General features: G+C 43.3%; 1 protein-coding gene across 1 annotated transcript in view; it reads right to left on the bottom strand.

The window, feature by feature from the left end:
* Positions 1-5,025, bottom strand: part of LOC138638539 (saxiphilin-like) — an 82,859-nt gene extending 77,834 nt beyond the window's left edge. The window contains exon 1 of the mRNA XM_069727919.1: positions 4,827-5,025. Coding sequence (XP_069584020.1) covers positions 4,827-4,869 — 43 coding nt within the window. The 5' untranslated portion in view covers positions 4,870-5,025. The remainder of the gene's footprint in view (positions 1-4,826) is intronic.
* Between the last annotated feature and the right edge of the window lie 13,740 nt (positions 5,026-18,765).

The raw sequence follows: 18,765 nt of genomic DNA, 5'->3' as shown, positions 1-18,765 counted from the left end.
GCACAACAAAACAAATGAGGAACGAATGGGTGGAAACTGGAGTCAACGTCTGTGACTGAACTGTAAGAAACCGCCTAAAGAAAATGTGATTTACATACAGAAAAGCTAAACGAAAGCCATCATTAACACCTAAACAGAGAAAAACAAGGTTACAATGGGCTAAGGAAAAGCAATCATGGACTGTGGCTGACTGGATGAAAGTCATATTCAGTGATGAATCGCGAATCAACATTGGGCAAGGTGATGATGCTGGAACTTTTGTTTGGTACCGTTCCAATGAGATTTATAAAGATGACTGCCTGAAGAGAACATGCAAATTTCCACAGTCATTGATGATATGGGGCTGCATGTCAGGTAAATTCACTGGGGAAATGGCTGTCATTACAGCTTCAATAAATGCACAAGTTTATGTTGATATATTGGACACTTTTCTTATCCCATCAAAAGAAAGGATGTTTGGGGATGATGAAATCATTTTTCAAGATAATAATGCATCCGGCCATAGAGCAAAAACTGTGATAACATTCTTTGAAAAAAGACACATAAGGTCAATGTCATGGCCCTCACATATTCCGGATCTCAATCCAACTGAAAATCTTTGGTGGAAGTTGAAGAAAATGGTCCATTGCAAGAGAAAGTTGGAGCCTGATTGATGAACAGTACTGTTTGACACTCATTAAGTTCATGCCCCAGGGACTGCAAGCTGTTATAAAAGCCAGAGGTGGTGCAAGAAAATACTAGTGATGTTTTGGAATTTGTTTGTTTGTTTTTCATGATTCCATACTTTTTTCCTCAGAATTGAGTGATTCCATAATTTTTTCCCTATGCTTGGTTAAAAAAAATAACCATTACTGACTACCATATTTTTTGTTCTTGATTTCTTTTAGTGTTTCTTAAAGCCAGAGAGTTGCCATTTGAAATTACTTTAGTTTTGTGCGATGTCTGTGATCTGATTTTTTTCTACAAAATTAAACAACTGAATGAACATCCGCCAAGGCCGGTGGATTCCATAATTTTTGCCAGGGGTTGTATGAGAAAAAAGATTCTCTGGTTTGATTAAACAAAGATAGACCTTTTTGATGATAATTCTAAGCGGTATGTGTGGAGAAAACCAGGCACTGCTCATCACCTGCCCAATAGAATCCCAACAGTGAAACAAGGTGGTGGCTGCATCATGCTATGGGGTGTTTTTCAGCTACAGGGACAGGACGACTGGTTGCCATTGAAGGAAACATGAATGCGGCCAAGGACAGAGATATCCTGGATGAAAACCTCTTCCAGAGTGCTCTGGACCTCAAACTTGGCTGAAGGTTCACCTTCCAACAGGGCAATGACCCTAAGCACACAGCTAAAATAGCACAGGAGTGGCTTCAGAACAACTCCGTGATCATTCTTGACTGGTCAAGCTAGAGCCCTGACCTAAACCCAATTGAGCATCTCTGGAGAGACCTGAAAATGGATGTCCACCAACGTTTGCCACCTAACCTGATGGAATTGGAGAGGATCTGCAAGGAAGGATGGCAGAAGATCCCCAAATCCAGGTGTGAAAAACTTGTTGCATCATTCCCAAGAAGACTCATGGCTGTACTAGCTCAAAAGGTGCTTCTACTCAATACTGAGCAAAGGGTCTGAATACTTATGACCATGTCAAATTTCAGTTTTAATTTTTTAATACATTTGCAAAAAATTCTACATTTCTGGGGTTTTTTCAGTCAAGATGGGGTGCAGATTGTACATTAATGAGAAAAAATGAACTTTTATGAATTTACCAAATGACTGCAATTAAATAAAGAGTGAAAAATTTACAGGGGTATGAATACTTTCGGTACCCACTGTATACAGAGTAAGCCATGTTAGGTGTGACAATAAAACATACATTTCATTCAAGCATGCTCAGAGGACCCTAATGACCCTAAGCATACATAATACATCAGCACACTGCGATTAATGAATACATGAACTCAGCTATAAAAACATAAAGTACTTAATTAATATTTTTTAACAAAAAGTCACATCATACACAATACACTATGACTGCTGTATATACATCACATAGGAGACTGCAACTGCTATATATACATTATATCAGATACTCTTGTATATACATTACATAGAAGACCCTGAGATTGGTGTATATACAATATATAGGAAACACTGGGTTTGGTGTACACATAAACGAGACATTAGGACAGAAGTATACATAAAAAGGCTCTATCTCTATAGGACTTTCCCAGATTGTGGAGATGAAGGCAGATGAAAGGCTTCAGTGCATCCATTGCTTTTTGTACAGAGAAGGAAAGGCTTAGAATCAGCCCCATGTACCGCAGTGGCTTTGTGTGTGCACACACATACACCTTGACAATATGAAGTGTCATGATCCAGGACGGGGTTTTGTCTTTTTCCCATCCTGGTCAGACAGGGGTTAAATGTATCTGCCTCTCTATGGCAGTGGGTGGCTATTTAGTTGCCAATCTACCTAGGTCCGGTGTCAGTTATACTTCTGCCCTCAGCTGAGTTGGTTGACCCTTGTGTGCCTGTGCCTTGTGCCTCTTATCGTGCTTGATCTCTTGGTTCTGACCCAGTTTGTCCCTGTGTTGTGAGTTCGTATACTGTCTTGGTACTGTTTTCTGGCTTGATTGGTGTTAACTTCTGCTTGAATTTCTGACTACCCGCTCTGTGTGGGCCCTTTGGTACTGCACCTATCTCTCTGGTTCTGACCCCGGCCTGACCCTGACTATGTCTCTGTCTGACCCTCTGGTATCTGTGCCGTCCTCTGGTCGTGTCCTGTGCCTTTCCGACATGTCTACTACTCCGTCCACCCGAGCTTTGCTCTCTGGGTTTCAGGGTGCAGTCTCCGCCTCCGGCCACTCCCACTGGCGATCACGTGCTTGGTCACGCTTGCCTGAAGCACATCTCCCCTTCACCGCCGCTCCACATCTCCTGTAGCCTGGACTGCCCCGAACTCTGCCATTCCTACTTTGGACACCCGCACAAGGCTAGCCTGTAAGTTCTGTGCAGACTGTCTGACAAGAAGAAAATTTAAAGGGCCAGTGGCCACAAAACAGGGCCCCGGCCCACTTTTTCTTCAGAGCTGCAGCCCACCGGGAATCTGCCAGGTCAGGCAGATGGCCAATCTGGGACTGCGCATATTGTAGGTATATACTAAAGTTGTATGGGCCCTATTGTTTATTCTAATAAAATATCTAACATCTGGGTTGTAAGCAAAGCTCAGCTATGGTATGCTGAATATCCCTCTGATACCAGCTACATTTACACCTAATGACCGTATCTACTTCATAAAAAAACAAATGCACCAATGAACCTTTAAACAAAAAATAATATCCCCCAGACCCTTCTACAAAATTGTTATTTCCCTGATAAGTGGGTTGTAGCCCAGCTCAGCTATTCTATGTGCAGCTCTGTTATGCATGCTGGGGAGAGGGTGGTCATTCTCTGAAGATCCCCATGAGCTACCAATGAAATGTGGAATTCTAAAGTAATGAATATTGCTCAAATAGTGAGTCACAGTTGATACATTCAAAACTATCAATGATCACCTCATCCAAAGAAATCAATTAAAATTGCCCATGTGGAGATCAATCTATTGCTATCAGGTATTTGCCAACTCACTGTCCTGAGAAGAAGTTATTCAGAAGCGACACAGGGCTCAACAGAAGTACAGAGGAGCATGACCATTCAAGAGTGTGAGGCCCTGAATTGTATTGTTAGAAATAATATATTATTTCTAAAACACGTCACATGCAAAGACAAATATATATTTTTGTTTTATTCTGTAATGATAATATTATTTATAAAAATTATTACAATTATAGAAATGAGAAAATGGCTTTAAGGTGAAGTCAATTTGTCTTGAGTTTTACAAAAAATTAGATTCCACAGAATCTCAATTTTTTTTTGGCAATTTCATTTATGCGAATTCAATAAAATTGCCACTAGCCGGGACAGGAAGTGTAGGGATTAAAAAAAAATTTAAGATAATTAATACTCATCTGGCCCTCTCATATCTTTGGTACGATCAATAGAGTGGCCGGAAGATGCCAAAGATACTGTGTGCTTGAAGATGTCGAGGATAGCCCAGTGAAGAACGGACTGGAGAGAAGGATTGGGCCAGAGTGCGGCTGCACAGCAGGAAAGGCAAGTATAATTTTTTCACATATGTTTATTATGTTCTGGAGAAACCTCAGGGCACAATAATATACATTTCATTAGCTTCAAATATAACTAATCTGAATGTTATTTTCTTGCCAAATTCAAGCAAACTATCGAATTCAATTATAGTCAGATTTACTCATCACTAAGGCTACGTTCAGACTAGCGTTGTGCTAGTGTGCGTCGGGTTAGCGTCGGGCGACGCAGCGGCGACGCACGCGTCATGCGCCCCTATGTTTAACATGGGGGACGCATGCGTTTTTGTTTGTTGCGTTGTGCGACGCATGCGTCTTTTTTGCCGCAAGCGTCGGACCAAGAAAACGCAACAAGTTGCATTTTTCTTGCGTCCGATTTTCGGAAAAAACGACGCACGCGTCGCAAAACGCAGCGTTTTTGCGTGCGTTTTGCCGCGTTTTTGCGTGTGTCGTGCGTTGCGTCGCCGACGCAGCGGCGCACAACGCTAGTCTGAACGTAGCCTAATGCTCATGTTCATCTTTGCAGGATTTAGCTCACTACATGAATAACTGTACAGTGACAGGATCAGCAATAACAGCGGATTTTGGAGGTTATCAGTGCTGGGAACCAGTGGCAAAAACAACATTTTAAATATGCAAATTGACATATTCCATCATGAGCTTGTATGGACATGTACTTACCCCACAGGCTGAGACATAGCAGCACTCGAAGAGTCATCCTCATTTCCTACAAGGCAGCATACGAAGAGCGTCTCATCCAGCTGCTGTTTGCCTCTTATAACCTCTCTTTCTATTGATGAGGGGGCGGCTGAGTGAGCAGATCAGATGTCCTTGGGTTATTTGCACAAAAGTTTCTCAACAAGACCCATTCACCTCTGTCACTTTTTTGTTGATAGAGTATGTTTTATTTTGCACAAAGACATTTTTATTCTTTCATGTGACATCAACAGAGTTCTGCCAATTTCAAACTTTAATTGCCAGATGTTTATCTGCAGAGGAACGACTGAGGGTTCAGCCCAGGTGGCGAAACACATGTCAGTGGAACATGTAGCACTGTACTGTAGAGAGGCACTGCTAGATGCCAACCAGGGCATGTAGGTCACTAATACTGGTGTTTTGCCAGTGTAATGCTCTTGGGCTGAAGATAATTCATCTTCTTACAGATCACAGGCGTCACAGATCCACAGTGTCTGTAGTGTTATCATATGATAAATGTGGTATCATTGCATAAAGGCCTCAAAGAGACCATTGTATGTTGTATATACAGTGGTGCCATCATCGAGGTTACCTCCAGTCACTGAGGCTCCGTTCCTAGCTGGGCTGAACTGCTGTGACCTCAGTGACATCCCCGCTAGCACCGTGAGAGTTTTTCCTCACAGTGCTTGCGGGGATCTCACCGAGGTCACCGCAGTTCAGCCCAGCTAGGAATGGAGCCTCAGTGACGTCACCGCTAGTCACTGAGGCTGCGCTCGCAGCAGTTCGGTCACCAGTGGTTTTTAGGTGGGACGGTCTCATCTTGGCGCCGTCCATGTTGAAAACTGTTTATCCCCCAAACATTGATTACGGCGTGGGACAGAATTACAGACAGGTATGGTATATATTTTTTTTAATTTTAGTTTTATCACAGGAGATCGAGGGCTTCTGTGGAATTAGGCGAGGTTGTAAGTATGGTTTAATTAAGATTATTAAGAGACTGTAATTTTTTCAATTAAAGGACTTTATTCAGGCTGTGTCTTTACTTACAATGTCACTATAGGATTAGTAATGGATAGGTGTCTTAGAGACGCCTCTCCATTACTAACCTCGGGGCTTGATGTCACCTGACAATACAAAGGTGACATCAACATCCTCAACTATCACCCCACTTGCCACTGCTACAGGGCCAGTGGGAAGAGCCGGGCCTCTATTCTTGATAACTAGCCTTTTCTGAAGCTGACAGCTGAGGGTTGAAGCCTCCAGCTGTGAGTTTTGCATGGCTGGTTTGCAAAAATACAGGGGAACCCACGCCAGGATTTTTAAAAATTATTTATTTACAGTGCAGGAGCGGCAGATGAATTCTCCCATCAGCCGATCCTGCTCTCACTGTTATTATCGGCAGCAGATGTCGGATGATGGGAGCTGTAGTCTCACCAGCTGACATCAGTGACCGGAGGTAAACTTTATACCTCTGATCACAGCTGAGCGCTCACACTGTCATTTAACAGCGTGGGAATTGTGGCTCACTGACCAGCGGGGATGATTTTGCTGCCGATCAGAAGCAGTGTTTGCCGCACTGTTTTATGCACATGACAGCATGACAAACACCCAGTGTTCGGGCAGTTTGGAGAAGTCTGTGTTCGGTGTCTGTGCCCAAACAGTAGGTGTTTGGTACGGACGCCGAACTTTCCTGTTTTTTCTTTATAAATTTGGATGAAAAACTTTACTTGATTTACTTTACCTGATAACTTTTAGAACTAAAAAATAAAGGATCGATAAGGTGTAGTGATGAGAGATTTGTGCTCGACACTACTTGATACTCGCCTGAGTATCACTATGCTCGGCGAGCACCGAGTATTTCCGGAATCATTCGGCGGTAGCTCAGGTCTCCGCCCTGCAATTCTGTCACTTTTTAGAGCGCCAGTGACAATGCAGGGATTGTCTGCCATGCACTGTAATGCCACAGCCATCTTTGTTGTGGTATTACAGTGATTGGCTGGCTGCAGAGCGTCATCAGGTCTACAAGAGACCTGGCGTCGCCCTGTTCGCCGCATTCTGCTCCGGACTTAGCGAGTATAGGGAGAGCTGCTGCTGAGATAGGGTCAGAATCGTGCTTTTAATAGTTAGTGTAGGTCTGCAACTGTTCAGTCCGCAACTCCTGAGAAACCAACAGTCCTTTTCAGGGCTAATTCTGGCATCCCGAGATTGCAGCGCTAGGTAGGCAAGGGAGTCTATGTGCACATATCCATATCAGTGCAAGGCCTGCAGGCACTGTATGTGAGTACATAGGTCTCACTGCATACCTCCAAAAGCTCCATAACTGTCTGCTGCTGCTGCTTATTTAATATATACCTAGCTGCAGTTATCTGTGGCAATTTTGTTTTTTTCATCTTATACCTGCTCCTTTTATTCTAAATCCGTAGCCCTCTTATTTCTACATTTATTTGCTTGGTCACGCTGCAGACTACAGCCAGATTATTCCAATGTAGAGAGCTTGCAAATCTAATAATTTTTTTTGTACTAGGCATCAGATGTGAGTGCACCAACATTTTTTTTTGTGTCATAGCCAACTTGTTGACACAATTTAGTTGTGCCCTAAAAAATCAAGGCCACATTTAGATCAGTCTGTTATCTCAGGCTGACAGCTGGTGTATCTGTGGTGGAAAAATCGTAGCTTCACAGGCATAAGTTGCATAGTTCTGTCTGCTAGCCTTGTTCAACTCATTTTAATTTAAAAAAAAAATAAAAAATTATACAGTCTGTTATGTCAGACTCAGGCCTGGTGTATCTGTGGTCGAAAAATCATTGCACTGCAGGCATGAGTTGCGTAGTTCTGTCTGCTAGCCTTGTTCAACTCATTTTTTATTTATTTTTTTAAATCAGCAAAAAAACAAAAAATGTATACAGTCTGTTATGGGAGGCTGAGGCCTAGTGTATCTGTAGTGAAAAAATCGTAGCTTTGCAGGCATAAGTTGCACAGTTCTGTCTGCTAGCCTTGTTAAACTCATTTTTATATTAAAAAAAAAAAATCAGATGTTAGCGCTGGCAGAATGCACCAAATAATTATAAGTATGGTATAAGGTGTGTTTGCAGCCCGGGGTCCACCGTGCAGAGATTACACCTGCTGATCGGTAATGGCGCACAGTATATGACGGTATAATGTGAACACACACGGGTTATCTTCACCTGCTATATAAGGAAGCAAACTTGAATGTCATGTGCCTCCACAGCCGATTCTGCCACCCTAGCGTCGGTGGACGACACCGGCATGGCCCCAGGAACCCACGGATGCTAGCCGTAGTTAAGGAGGAAAGGGGTTTGCCCAGTGGAGTTGGCTACTGCATTGTTCAGTGCAAACTCCGCCCACGGTAGCAAGGATGCCCAGTCATCCTGCCTGGCTGGAACAAAATGTCGCAGGTATGTGACCAGGGTCTGGTTGGCCCTCTCTACCAACCCATTCGTCTCGGGATTGTATACTGAAGAGAGAGAGTAAGCTCTATGCTGAGTAGACGACAAAGCTCTCTCCAGAACTGAGATGCAAACTGGGTACCCCGGTCACTGACAATTTCATCTGGCATACCGTGTAGGCGTAAAATATGCTTGATAAACAACACTGCCAAGGCATATGCAGAAAGTAGCCGTGGAAGAGGCACCAAGTGCACCATTTTGGAAAAGTGGTCGGTGACTACCCAAATAATTGTGCAGTTACGGGACTTGGGTAAGCCCCCAACGAAGTCCATCCTGACCATTTCCCGGGGCCTGTCTGCCACCGACAGGGGGTAAAGTAACCCAGCAGGCCGTTGTCGAGGAAACTTATTCTTGGCGCTGGAGACACGCACCCGAATATAGTCTCCAATGTCACGGACCATATGCAGCCATCAGTACAGTACAGACCAAAACTTTGGCCACACCTTCTCATTTAAAGATTTTTCTGTATTTTCATGACTATGAAAATTGTAAATTCACACAGAAGGCATCAAAACTATGAATTAACACATGTAGAATTATATACTTAATAGTGATGGGCGAGCACTAAAATGCCCGGGTGCTCGTTGCTCGGGTCGAGCAAATTGGAATACTCAGGTACTCAGCCAGAACAACGAACCTAATGTAAGTCTATGGGAGACCCGAGTATTTTTACTGCGATCCCCCCGGGGGTCCTTTTAAGGTCTAAAAAAAGTCTGAAAATGATGGAAACACTGCTCAAATGACACAGAGACCTCATGGGAATCGCCCCTGGAATCATTCCTGACTCCTAGTTCACAGCCTTAATAATTTTTTTCTGAGATTCATGCCATTTTTCCCAGTGCCAAAAAAAACACATGGAAACGAAACCAAACCGGGTTTTGCTTGGAAATATGTCAAGGTACATCCTTTGCAGGTTAATGACTTGCCTATACGGCCAAATATTTAACCCCAGACCGAAAATTTCCTCTCTCACTTAGTCTTAGTTCAGACACAGCGTTTTTGAAGCATTTTTCAACTTTAACATTGCTTTCAACCACTACAAATGCATTCACTGTGAAATGTCACTGTAACATTTAACAACCCTAGCTGGCCATGTGGTATGTGACACATAAGCAGACCCATCTTGTTTCATTTACGAATGAGGGACTTTTAAAGTCACAGAGCCTATTTTTACTGGTGCATCAGGCGGCATTAATCTTCTTAAAGGGCCATTATGAAACAGTGGGTCTCCTAAGCTGTTGTAGCCTATGCTGTGAGTGGATGGGCTGCCAAAAATTACGACGCACGACAATGCCCCTGTCATATGATGTCCATGGGGGACTCCTGAAAAACTGTTGCATTGAATTCAAGGCCTGCCCTGCTACCAATTCGTATGCACCCCATTACGCCTTGCAACCCACATACTGGATGGGCCCAGGAAAATCCACTTCACAATATGCATTTTGTGCTCCCATGCTCCTTTGTTTTATACATTGGCAGGAAGGCGAGCCCTGCTGCATAGCCATATGCACCCCATTAGGCCTTGGAACCCACATAGTGGATGCGCCCATGAAAATCCACTTCACAATATGCATTTTATGCTCCATACTCCTTTGTTTTATACATTGGCAGGAAGGTGAGCCCTGCTTCTTAGTCAGTCATATGCACCCCATTACGCCTTGGAACCCAAATACTGGATGGGCCCATGAAAATCCACTTCACAATATGCATTTTGTGCTCCATAATCCTTTGTTTTATACATTGGCAGGAAGTCGAGCCCTGCTGCATAGTCATATGCACCCCATTAGACTTTGGAACCCACATAGTGGATGGGCCCAGGAAAATCCACTTCAAAATATGCATTTTGTACTCCATACTCCTTTGTTTTACACATTGGCGGCATGGCTAGCTCTGCTGCATAGTCAGTTTGACTATCACCAAGAGGCTTTTAGATCATCACCAAGAGGCTTTTAAACATCATCCGTCTGGAATATCAGAGAAGCAAAACTACTTGATAGAGGGCACCATCTATGATCATCTATGCGCTCAACCCGCTGTATGTCAGATACAGATATGGCAAACACAGAAAAAGAAACATGCATAAACGCAGGGATCGCCAAATATAACAAATTTTTATTAATTACAAGTCTTTAAACCACACACTATACAAATTTAAAAACATTTAAAAAAAATTTAAAAAACAAAACATAGAAAGATTACCCAAGAAGATATATAATCCACATGGAAGAAGGTCCCCCAAAGAGTTCTCCTCAAAAGTCAAATACTGCCCTAAGCAGATAAGTCCACTGATATACTGATCTCTAATATAAATCACAAAGAGCAACAGTACAAATAACTATACCAAAGTTAAAGTCTGCCATAACCTAAGTCCCTATGGCGTATAATAAGATCAGCATAATGGCCAACAATAAGAAAAAACGTACCAGAGCACACATTACCAGAATAAGCTCCCAATGGACATGCCCATAGTTGATCAGATCACTGCTAAACCCATGGCTCCCCTCCACATATATCCAAAACATCCCACATTCACATGATCAATGCAAGTAATGAAAGTGTATAACGGTGGGGGAAAGAAACAAAGAACATTTTATAGTTGCTTGTAGAACCCCGTAAACAGGAGCTCTTCGTTAAGTCCTCTTGGTGCAAGGCTCCGTAATCTGTAAATCCACTTTGATTCACATCTTAGTAGTTGGTTAGTGATATTGCCACCTCTGATGGTTACGTTGATACTATAGTACCGTTATACACTTTCATTACTTGCATTGATCATGTGAATGTGGGATGTTTTGGATATATGTGGAGGGGAGCCATGGGTTTAGCAACTTGTATTTTTCTATTTTATCCCTCCTCCCCGGTCTTTTTGTACCTAGCATAGGAGGGTGATACCTTCTTCTGCTGCGAAACCATATTCTCCATTGGAAATATAAATAATAAATTTTAGTATGCGAATTGAGAGACTGGTTTATAGTCCATTTGCCTATGGTTTGATGTCCTGTTGACAGGCCCCTTTGGGAGGTTAATGATTTGGATGAGTATCTTCTTGTTGGAATGACCACCATACAAAATGAGAGGCAATAGGTCGTCTCATCTCTTCTGTGAGATTTGTTATAACCTGAAAAGAGTATCCCCCCATTAGGATGGGAAGGACGTAGCCCTTGTTTGTTTAGGTGATGTGAGTTCACCCTCCCCCTATAAGATCTGTATGGGATTAATGAATCTCCCTCTTTTGCCCACACTTGTTAGTGTGCAGGGATTGGAAGGGCCTATAGAAGCACTGTGGTACAGTGTCCTGCATACAAAGGTTGATGGGTAGTGACAGCAGTCTTCTCTTTTCCTTGTGTTTACAACATGACTCACATGCAGTGATGAGGGACATTAGGGGTCCCCCTTTAGTGCACCACTATAGAGGAACTTTAGGTTCTGATGTAGGTACAACACTGTAGTGTTTGAACTATATGGGGTTTGTGTAGCAGAAATACATATTGTCTTTCATCTTGGGACAATGTCTGGGAGATGCATTGTAAGATAGATATGCGGTCACAGTGGTAACCTTATGGCAGTGAGAGACCTATGCACCTAATATTGGTGACGGGATACTCCTTTTAGTGACTGTATAGACATAGTTATTACCTCTGGGGCTTGGAGGAAGCGATGATGGTGTGCCTGCTTGATTGGGCCCTTCACAGCAGCACACCATCCGGGCGTCCTTCTCGGTCTCGGGGTATTAGATTACTGCTGCGCTTTAAGCTCTGTACCTAGGACACAAGGGGTGCCTGCGCATACAGGCGACGCTGGAGGTGTTATCTAGGAGACCATTCCTTCTGCACTGCGGCGCGATCTGATACTCTCGGGCATGCACGATCATGCCCTGGAACTGGAGCGGTGGTGACGTATTGTGAAACTGTGCTTCCACGGGCGCTGGGAATCCGGCCTCATAAGCGTGTGGCTAGCAGTTAGTCTGACTGGGGGGACTTCCCCATTCCAGCCGCTAACTGGATTGGTGCGTGTATGCAGTAGTGTCGCTGTACCACGTTGGTTACTATTGATCATGCGGCCGGGTATGTGCGCCTACCTAATAGCTTCGCTCTATCACCTAGGTTACTATTGTTCATGCGCAGTAGATACTTCCGGGACGCCAGGAAGCTGGGGCTCAGTGGTGTTGCTTGCTCCCTCATGGGAGATTTCCAGCAGCTGTTCTCTGTTGCACAATTAGTAAGTACTATATAAATCAGGCTGGTAGACACCACACTATCATTACCCCTGATGAAGTCACTTATGTGACGATACGTGTTGGGTGGGCCACATGGGGGCTGATTCCCTAGCTACTTTGTTCTCCTCAGTGATCTGATCAACTATGGGCATGTCCATTGGGAGCTTATTCTGGTAATGTGTGCTCTGGTACGTTTTTTCTTATTGTTGGCCATTATGCTGATCTTATTATACGCCATAGGGACTTAGGTTATGGCAGACTTTAACTTTGGTATAGTTATTTGTACTGTTGCTCTTTGTGATTTATATTAGAGATCAGTATATCAGTGGACTTATCTGCTTAGGGCAGTATTTGACTTTTGAGGAGAACTCTTTGGGGGACCTTCTTCCATGTGGATTATATATCTTCTTGAATATCAGAGAAGCAACACCAAGACAGAGAACCCCTGGGAGATTACCTACACTGCATGGGCGTCCTCATTTATGCAGGTATCAGCACACTGTACATGTACAGGTACCCCAGCTTTGTCATCTGTCTTAGTCATTTTTCTCTGGTCTTATATAGTGAACAACACTATGTAGTATCTCTAGTTTCACTAACACCTTCAAGTAACCACTTTTCAAGGTTGGATGAAACTGAGATATCATGGAGTCATCAGACGAGGGGCCATAAACCCCTAGAAAATAAAAGCCACAAGGATTTAGATCAAACCACCACCGGCATAGTTTCAGTAAACCTTAATATTTTACAATGACAAACAGCAAACATATAGAACTGTTTGTGAAGAGAATAAACAAACATTTCTCAAGATTGTGTCACTATGAGCATTGTCTGTCACATCTCTAAATGTGTTACAAGAAATGAAGCTATGTGATTGTCTGAATGCATTCGGTATACAGTATTTCAATCTTGTTTACAAATCGCCATGTGTATATTCTCCATTTGTACATTTGAGGCAGACAAAGTTAAGGTTCGCAAGAAGAAAAGCAAATATAGTGGACAAAGCTATATTTTTAATGAACTACTGAGGCAAAGTAACAGCATTGCTTTATCAAATTTATATGAAGTGAATTGTGTCCAATGTTAGCAAACAGGCAACACAAAAAGGAGCTTTTCAAGTGAGCTCTTTTTTTTTTTTATCAATTAGTGTTTATTGAAGATTTCCAAAACAATACAGTGCAGTCAAACAGTAATAACAGTAACAGAGGTCAACTAAAAATGACCAGAAATAAGTAAGGAGAAAAACCAAATCAATCAGAAAGGAAGAAGTAGGGGAGAGAGGCGGGGGGAGGGATAGGTACAGTAGGGGGAATGGGGGGGGAGGAAAGGAGTATAGGCATTCACAAGACATTATCTAGCAATTCAGTTATAGACAAGGGGTTCTGGCAAACTATGGCAGAATAAGAATATTACAAACACAAAAACAGACATGTCAATTATGCTTTCTTTTTCCCACTCAAGTAAACGATCAAACAAGGTGGTGCGGGTCAATAGAGGAATGACCACTATGTAGCCAAGGGTGCCAAACATTTTGTCTTTTGGTTTTGGCAGTCATGGAGTGAGCCAAAGCGAGTTCATATTGGCAGTGGAAATTAAGTTTATTAATTAAGTCACTAATATTGGGAGGATTAGTGTCTTTCCATCTTGAGGGGACTAATAACCTGGCAGCTATTAGAATATGTGATAGTGTACCTCGAAGTATGTGTGGAATGTCCTCCAGGCAGATGTGAAGAATGGCCTGCCTAGGTGACATAGTCAGCTGGATCCCCAAGACTTGTGCAATTAAAAGGTCCATATCTCTCCACCAGGGCTGAAGAATTGGACACGACCACCAGGTGTGTTCCAGAGTTCCCCTGTGACCGCACCCCCTCAAGCATTTGTCTGACCCGGTAGGGTCATAGTGAGCCACCTGAACCGGATATTGATACCATCTAAGGTGTACTTATTTCAATTGTTCGAGATGATTGACGCAGGCAGATACCCGTAATACTTCACCCAGTCCCTCCTCCCAATCTATCGGGTCCGATAGGAAGTCCAGATCCTGTTCCCACTTGATCATATATGGCAGTTTAACATCTTCTGCTGGGTCGTTTAAGGATTTATATAATATTGAAATTCCCTTAGGGCCAGAGTCAGGCAACAAGAAATAACCATTAACCCTGTTATTTAAATGGGAGTTGAAGAAAGGCGAGTTTGGGGAATTATGAAGTAGATGACGTATCTTCAAATATTGATAGAAATATCTCCGGACATTCGGGAAGTTGGAGGCCAAGCGGTCAAAGGGGACAAGGCCAGCGGCATCCAATATCTGCCGTAATGTTACGATTCCAGCATCAACCCAAGGCTGGAGATTAATAAATGGGATGTGTGTCTCAAGGGCTTTTAAGGATAGGGAGTCATGAGATTATTTAATCAAGGAAGGGACCAGTGTCCTCCAATAGTGGAGCGCGATTTTCATGGTTGGTAAGGGAGGGGAATAATCAGTGATTGCAATAGATTCAGCCTCAAGAATTGTACGGGTAGATCTAGTTTTGGCATAATAGTTTTCTATTTTGAGTCATCTGTGGTCTTTGTCTGCCTGCCACCAGTCTCTAAGTCCAGTTAGTATGGCCGCTCTATGGTACAGCATGAGGTTCGGCATTCCCAGCCCTCCCCGTTTGTACGGATAGTACTTCAAGGTCCTAGAGATTCTGGATTTTTTGTGTGACCAAATATAATCGTATGTCATAGTTTGTAATTTCAAAATCAAACGTTTGGGGATTTTTAATGGGATACACCTAAGGAGATACAGTATTTTAGGCAGGATCATCATTTTGAAAACATTAATCCTGGCAATCCAGGATGTCATAACTTTGTGAAAATGGTTAAGTTGTACCCTAACCTGTGTGATCAATTTAGAGAAATTCTTCTCGACAATCTGTTCAGAGCCCGTCAATATAACTCCCAAGTACGGGATACCCTCTGTCATCCATTTAAATGGTAACTCAGCCTCCATTTTCGACTTGGCCGCACACGGAACCACCACTGGAAACAACAAGGACTTCGTGGGATTCAACCTGTAGTATGACACATTACTGAATTCCCTGAGTTCCAAGGTAATAGCTGTCAAGGATGTCTCCAAGTTGACACAGGATAGAATAACATCATCAGCATACAAGCCAATTCTGTACTCCATCTGTCCAACCCTGATGCCGGTGATATTAATAGAGGTTCTTATGCGTTCAGCGAGCGGCTCCATGCACAGTGCGAAAATAATAGGAGAGAGTGGGCAACCCTGACGAGTGCCATTTGTGATCTGAAACGGACCAGATAAAAAACCGGATGTCAAGACCCTGGCACAAGGAGTCGAATACATAGCACAGATTGCTGAGAATATTGGGCCTGACAGTCCAAACCTTTCCAATACTGCCCAAAGATACCCCCAGTGCACCCTGTCAAAAGCCTTCTCAGCATCAAGCGACAGGAATGCACTGAGTAGGCCAGACAGCTCGGCTATTTTAATCAGATTCAGCATGCGCCGCACCCCATCTTTCGTCTCACGTCCGGCCACAAAACCCACTTGGTCCGGTGAAATTATAGTTGGGATAATAAGCTTTAGTCTGGACGCTATAATTTTAGTGAATATTTTGACATCCGAATTGAGCAGAGCAATGGGTCTAAAGTCACCAGGGTGTGTGAGGGGTTTCCCAGGCTTGGGTATGGTAGATATGGTAGCTTCCAAACCAGGAGCCGTCACAGTACCCGAGTCTCTCCACACCGAGAATAATCTCTGCAAATATGGAGTCAGCAACAGATAAAAGGATTTATAATAGTCATTCGTCAACCCGTCTGGGCCTGGGGCCTTATGAGATTTAGTTTGTTTAATCGTCGAGTTAATTTCTACATCTGTGAAGGGAGAATTAAGGTAGTTTAGCTGCTCAGATGTAATACGGGGTAATTTTATAGAGTCTAGATATTTATAAATAGATTGGTGATCCGGCTGGGGAGTAGAAGGGTCATCTTTTAAATTATACAAGCCGGTATAATATTCTGCAAAAGCTTGGACTATGTCCTGAGGGTTCCTGAGGACCTTCCCATTTTTATCTAAGATATGGTCCATAGCTTCCCTCTTACGTACTCTGCGTGCCAGGAGTGCACCTGCCCTATCACCTGCGGCATATAGATTAGTCTTGAATTTCTTCATGTTATGTGCATATCTGGCCAAGAGATTTTCTCTCAATTTAAACCTAATCTGATAGATCTCCTCAGAGATAGAAGGCGTGGGAGCAGACTTGTTGATATTGTCTAAATATTGCAAGTGGGAAAGTAAAGCCTCTCTGCCACTCTCCCTCTTCCTTTTCAGGTAGGAAGCTTGTTGGAGAAGCACACCTCTAATCACTACTTTATGTGCCAACCATAAGGACTCATCAGAAACCTCTCCATTATCATTTATCTGAAAGTAGTGTTCCAACTCCGAAGAGATTCTATCTAACACCTCCCCATTCAACAGCAGTGCGTCGTTTAATCGCCACCTAAAGGCTGGGTTAGCTTGGTGTGCTAAAGTAAGAGTTAGAGTGATGGGAGCGTGATCAGACCACGTTATTAAGCCTATAGTTGCGGATCTACATCTGGACAAGGTTGCACTGTCTGTTAGAAAATAATCAATACGGGAGTATGTGGAATGCCTGGAAGAGTAAAAGGTATAATCCTTCTCAGATGCATGCGAATATCTCCAATAATCATGCAGGTGAAATTCGCCTGTGAGGAGAGTCAAGTCCCCTCTAGGTCGTCTGCTACCAGAAGAGCAATCAAGGTCCACATGCATGGGGAGATTAAAGTCACCACATATTATATTGCTGCCCTTCACATTCTCAGAGACCTCATGAAGGGTTGTTCTCAGGAATTTATGTTGTCCCTCATTGGGAGCATAAAGATTTGTCAACGTGTGCAACTCACCATTCAATAAGCACGTGATAGTTAAGCACCTACCCATGGGGTCATTATTTTGCGCTATCAATTTAAAAGCGATTGTATTTTTCACCATGATGCACACACCAGCCTTTTTGGTTGGGCCATTAGCAAATAGAATGTGTGGGAAGAGGGGATGACGAAGCCTAAAATTATCCTCGACCAACAAATGGGTCTCCTGCAAGCAGATAATATCTGCCCTCGACCGCTTCACCTCCCTCCACATCATAGATCTCTTGTCAGGGGAGTTTAAACCCCTGACATTCAAAGAAAGAATTTGTAAAGTCATGGTACCATTATACTAAAGTCTATACTGCTGGTATTACCCAGTGACCCCACTGGCAGTGTACCAAAACTTATATACAAATAACTGCCAGTTCCATAATAACAATCAAAAATCAATATAGACAGAGAATGCCCGGGGATTTGGAGAGAAAAAACCTGGAGGGAAGAAAGGGGAAGGGCAAGTATGTAGTAAAAAGAACCAAAAAATAAAAAGTAAAAACAAAGGAAAACAAAACAAAACATAGGTCAATATACGAGGAATCCTCGTAGGAACGTCCGGAACAGTCCAGACAGTCCGCAAAACAGAATCTGCGTGGAGGGGTGGAAGTGAGAGGTTCACAATCCAAAGGCCCACTGAGGGGTGCAGTAGGAGAGCTCAGCAATCCGGACACCGTCCGTGTGGCACTGTCAAACCGTAGACCAGTCTGAGGCTATTTTCTTTCCTGTATCCGCAGGTCTGGGAGCAAAGGGTATATTCCAGGCCGTAAGCCTCTCCTCTGCCTGTTTAGGCGAGGGGCAGGCGACCGTGCGTCTTTCATAAGTGATAATCAAACGCACAGGATTAAACCCCCATCGGTAACGTATGTTGATGTCCCTCAATGCTTTACAGACATGGGCGTATTCTCTCCTTTTGGCCAGAGTAGCAGCTGACAAATCCGGGAAGACCTGGAGATCCCGGAATTCAGGGGGAAGGTTAGGGGGGCTCCTTATCTGCCGCAGGAATGTCTCTTTAGTAGTGTACAAATGAATCCGTGCAAGGATGTCTCTAGGAAGAGATGGGTCTAGATGCTTGGGCTTGGGTGTTCTATGTCCCCTCTCCGCCAGTAGATCTCTCGAGGAAAGTGAGGGCAGGGCAGCCTGCATAAAATTCTGGATCAAAGCAGCTAAATCTTTATCTGCAACATTCTCAGGGATTCCTCTCACACGAATATTGTTCCTCCTGGATCTGTCCTCTAAGTCGTGCAATTTATTAAATGCCCCTGCTAACTTGCCTTTTATAACTTGGTTTTC

Source organism: Ranitomeya imitator, chromosome 5, assembly GCF_032444005.1.
Source record: "Ranitomeya imitator isolate aRanImi1 chromosome 5, aRanImi1.pri, whole genome shotgun sequence".
Lineage (NCBI taxonomy): Eukaryota > Metazoa > Chordata > Amphibia > Anura > Dendrobatidae > Ranitomeya > Ranitomeya imitator.
The sequence above is the reverse complement of the archived record's forward strand: the minus strand, read 5'-3'. Positions and strand labels throughout refer to the sequence as shown.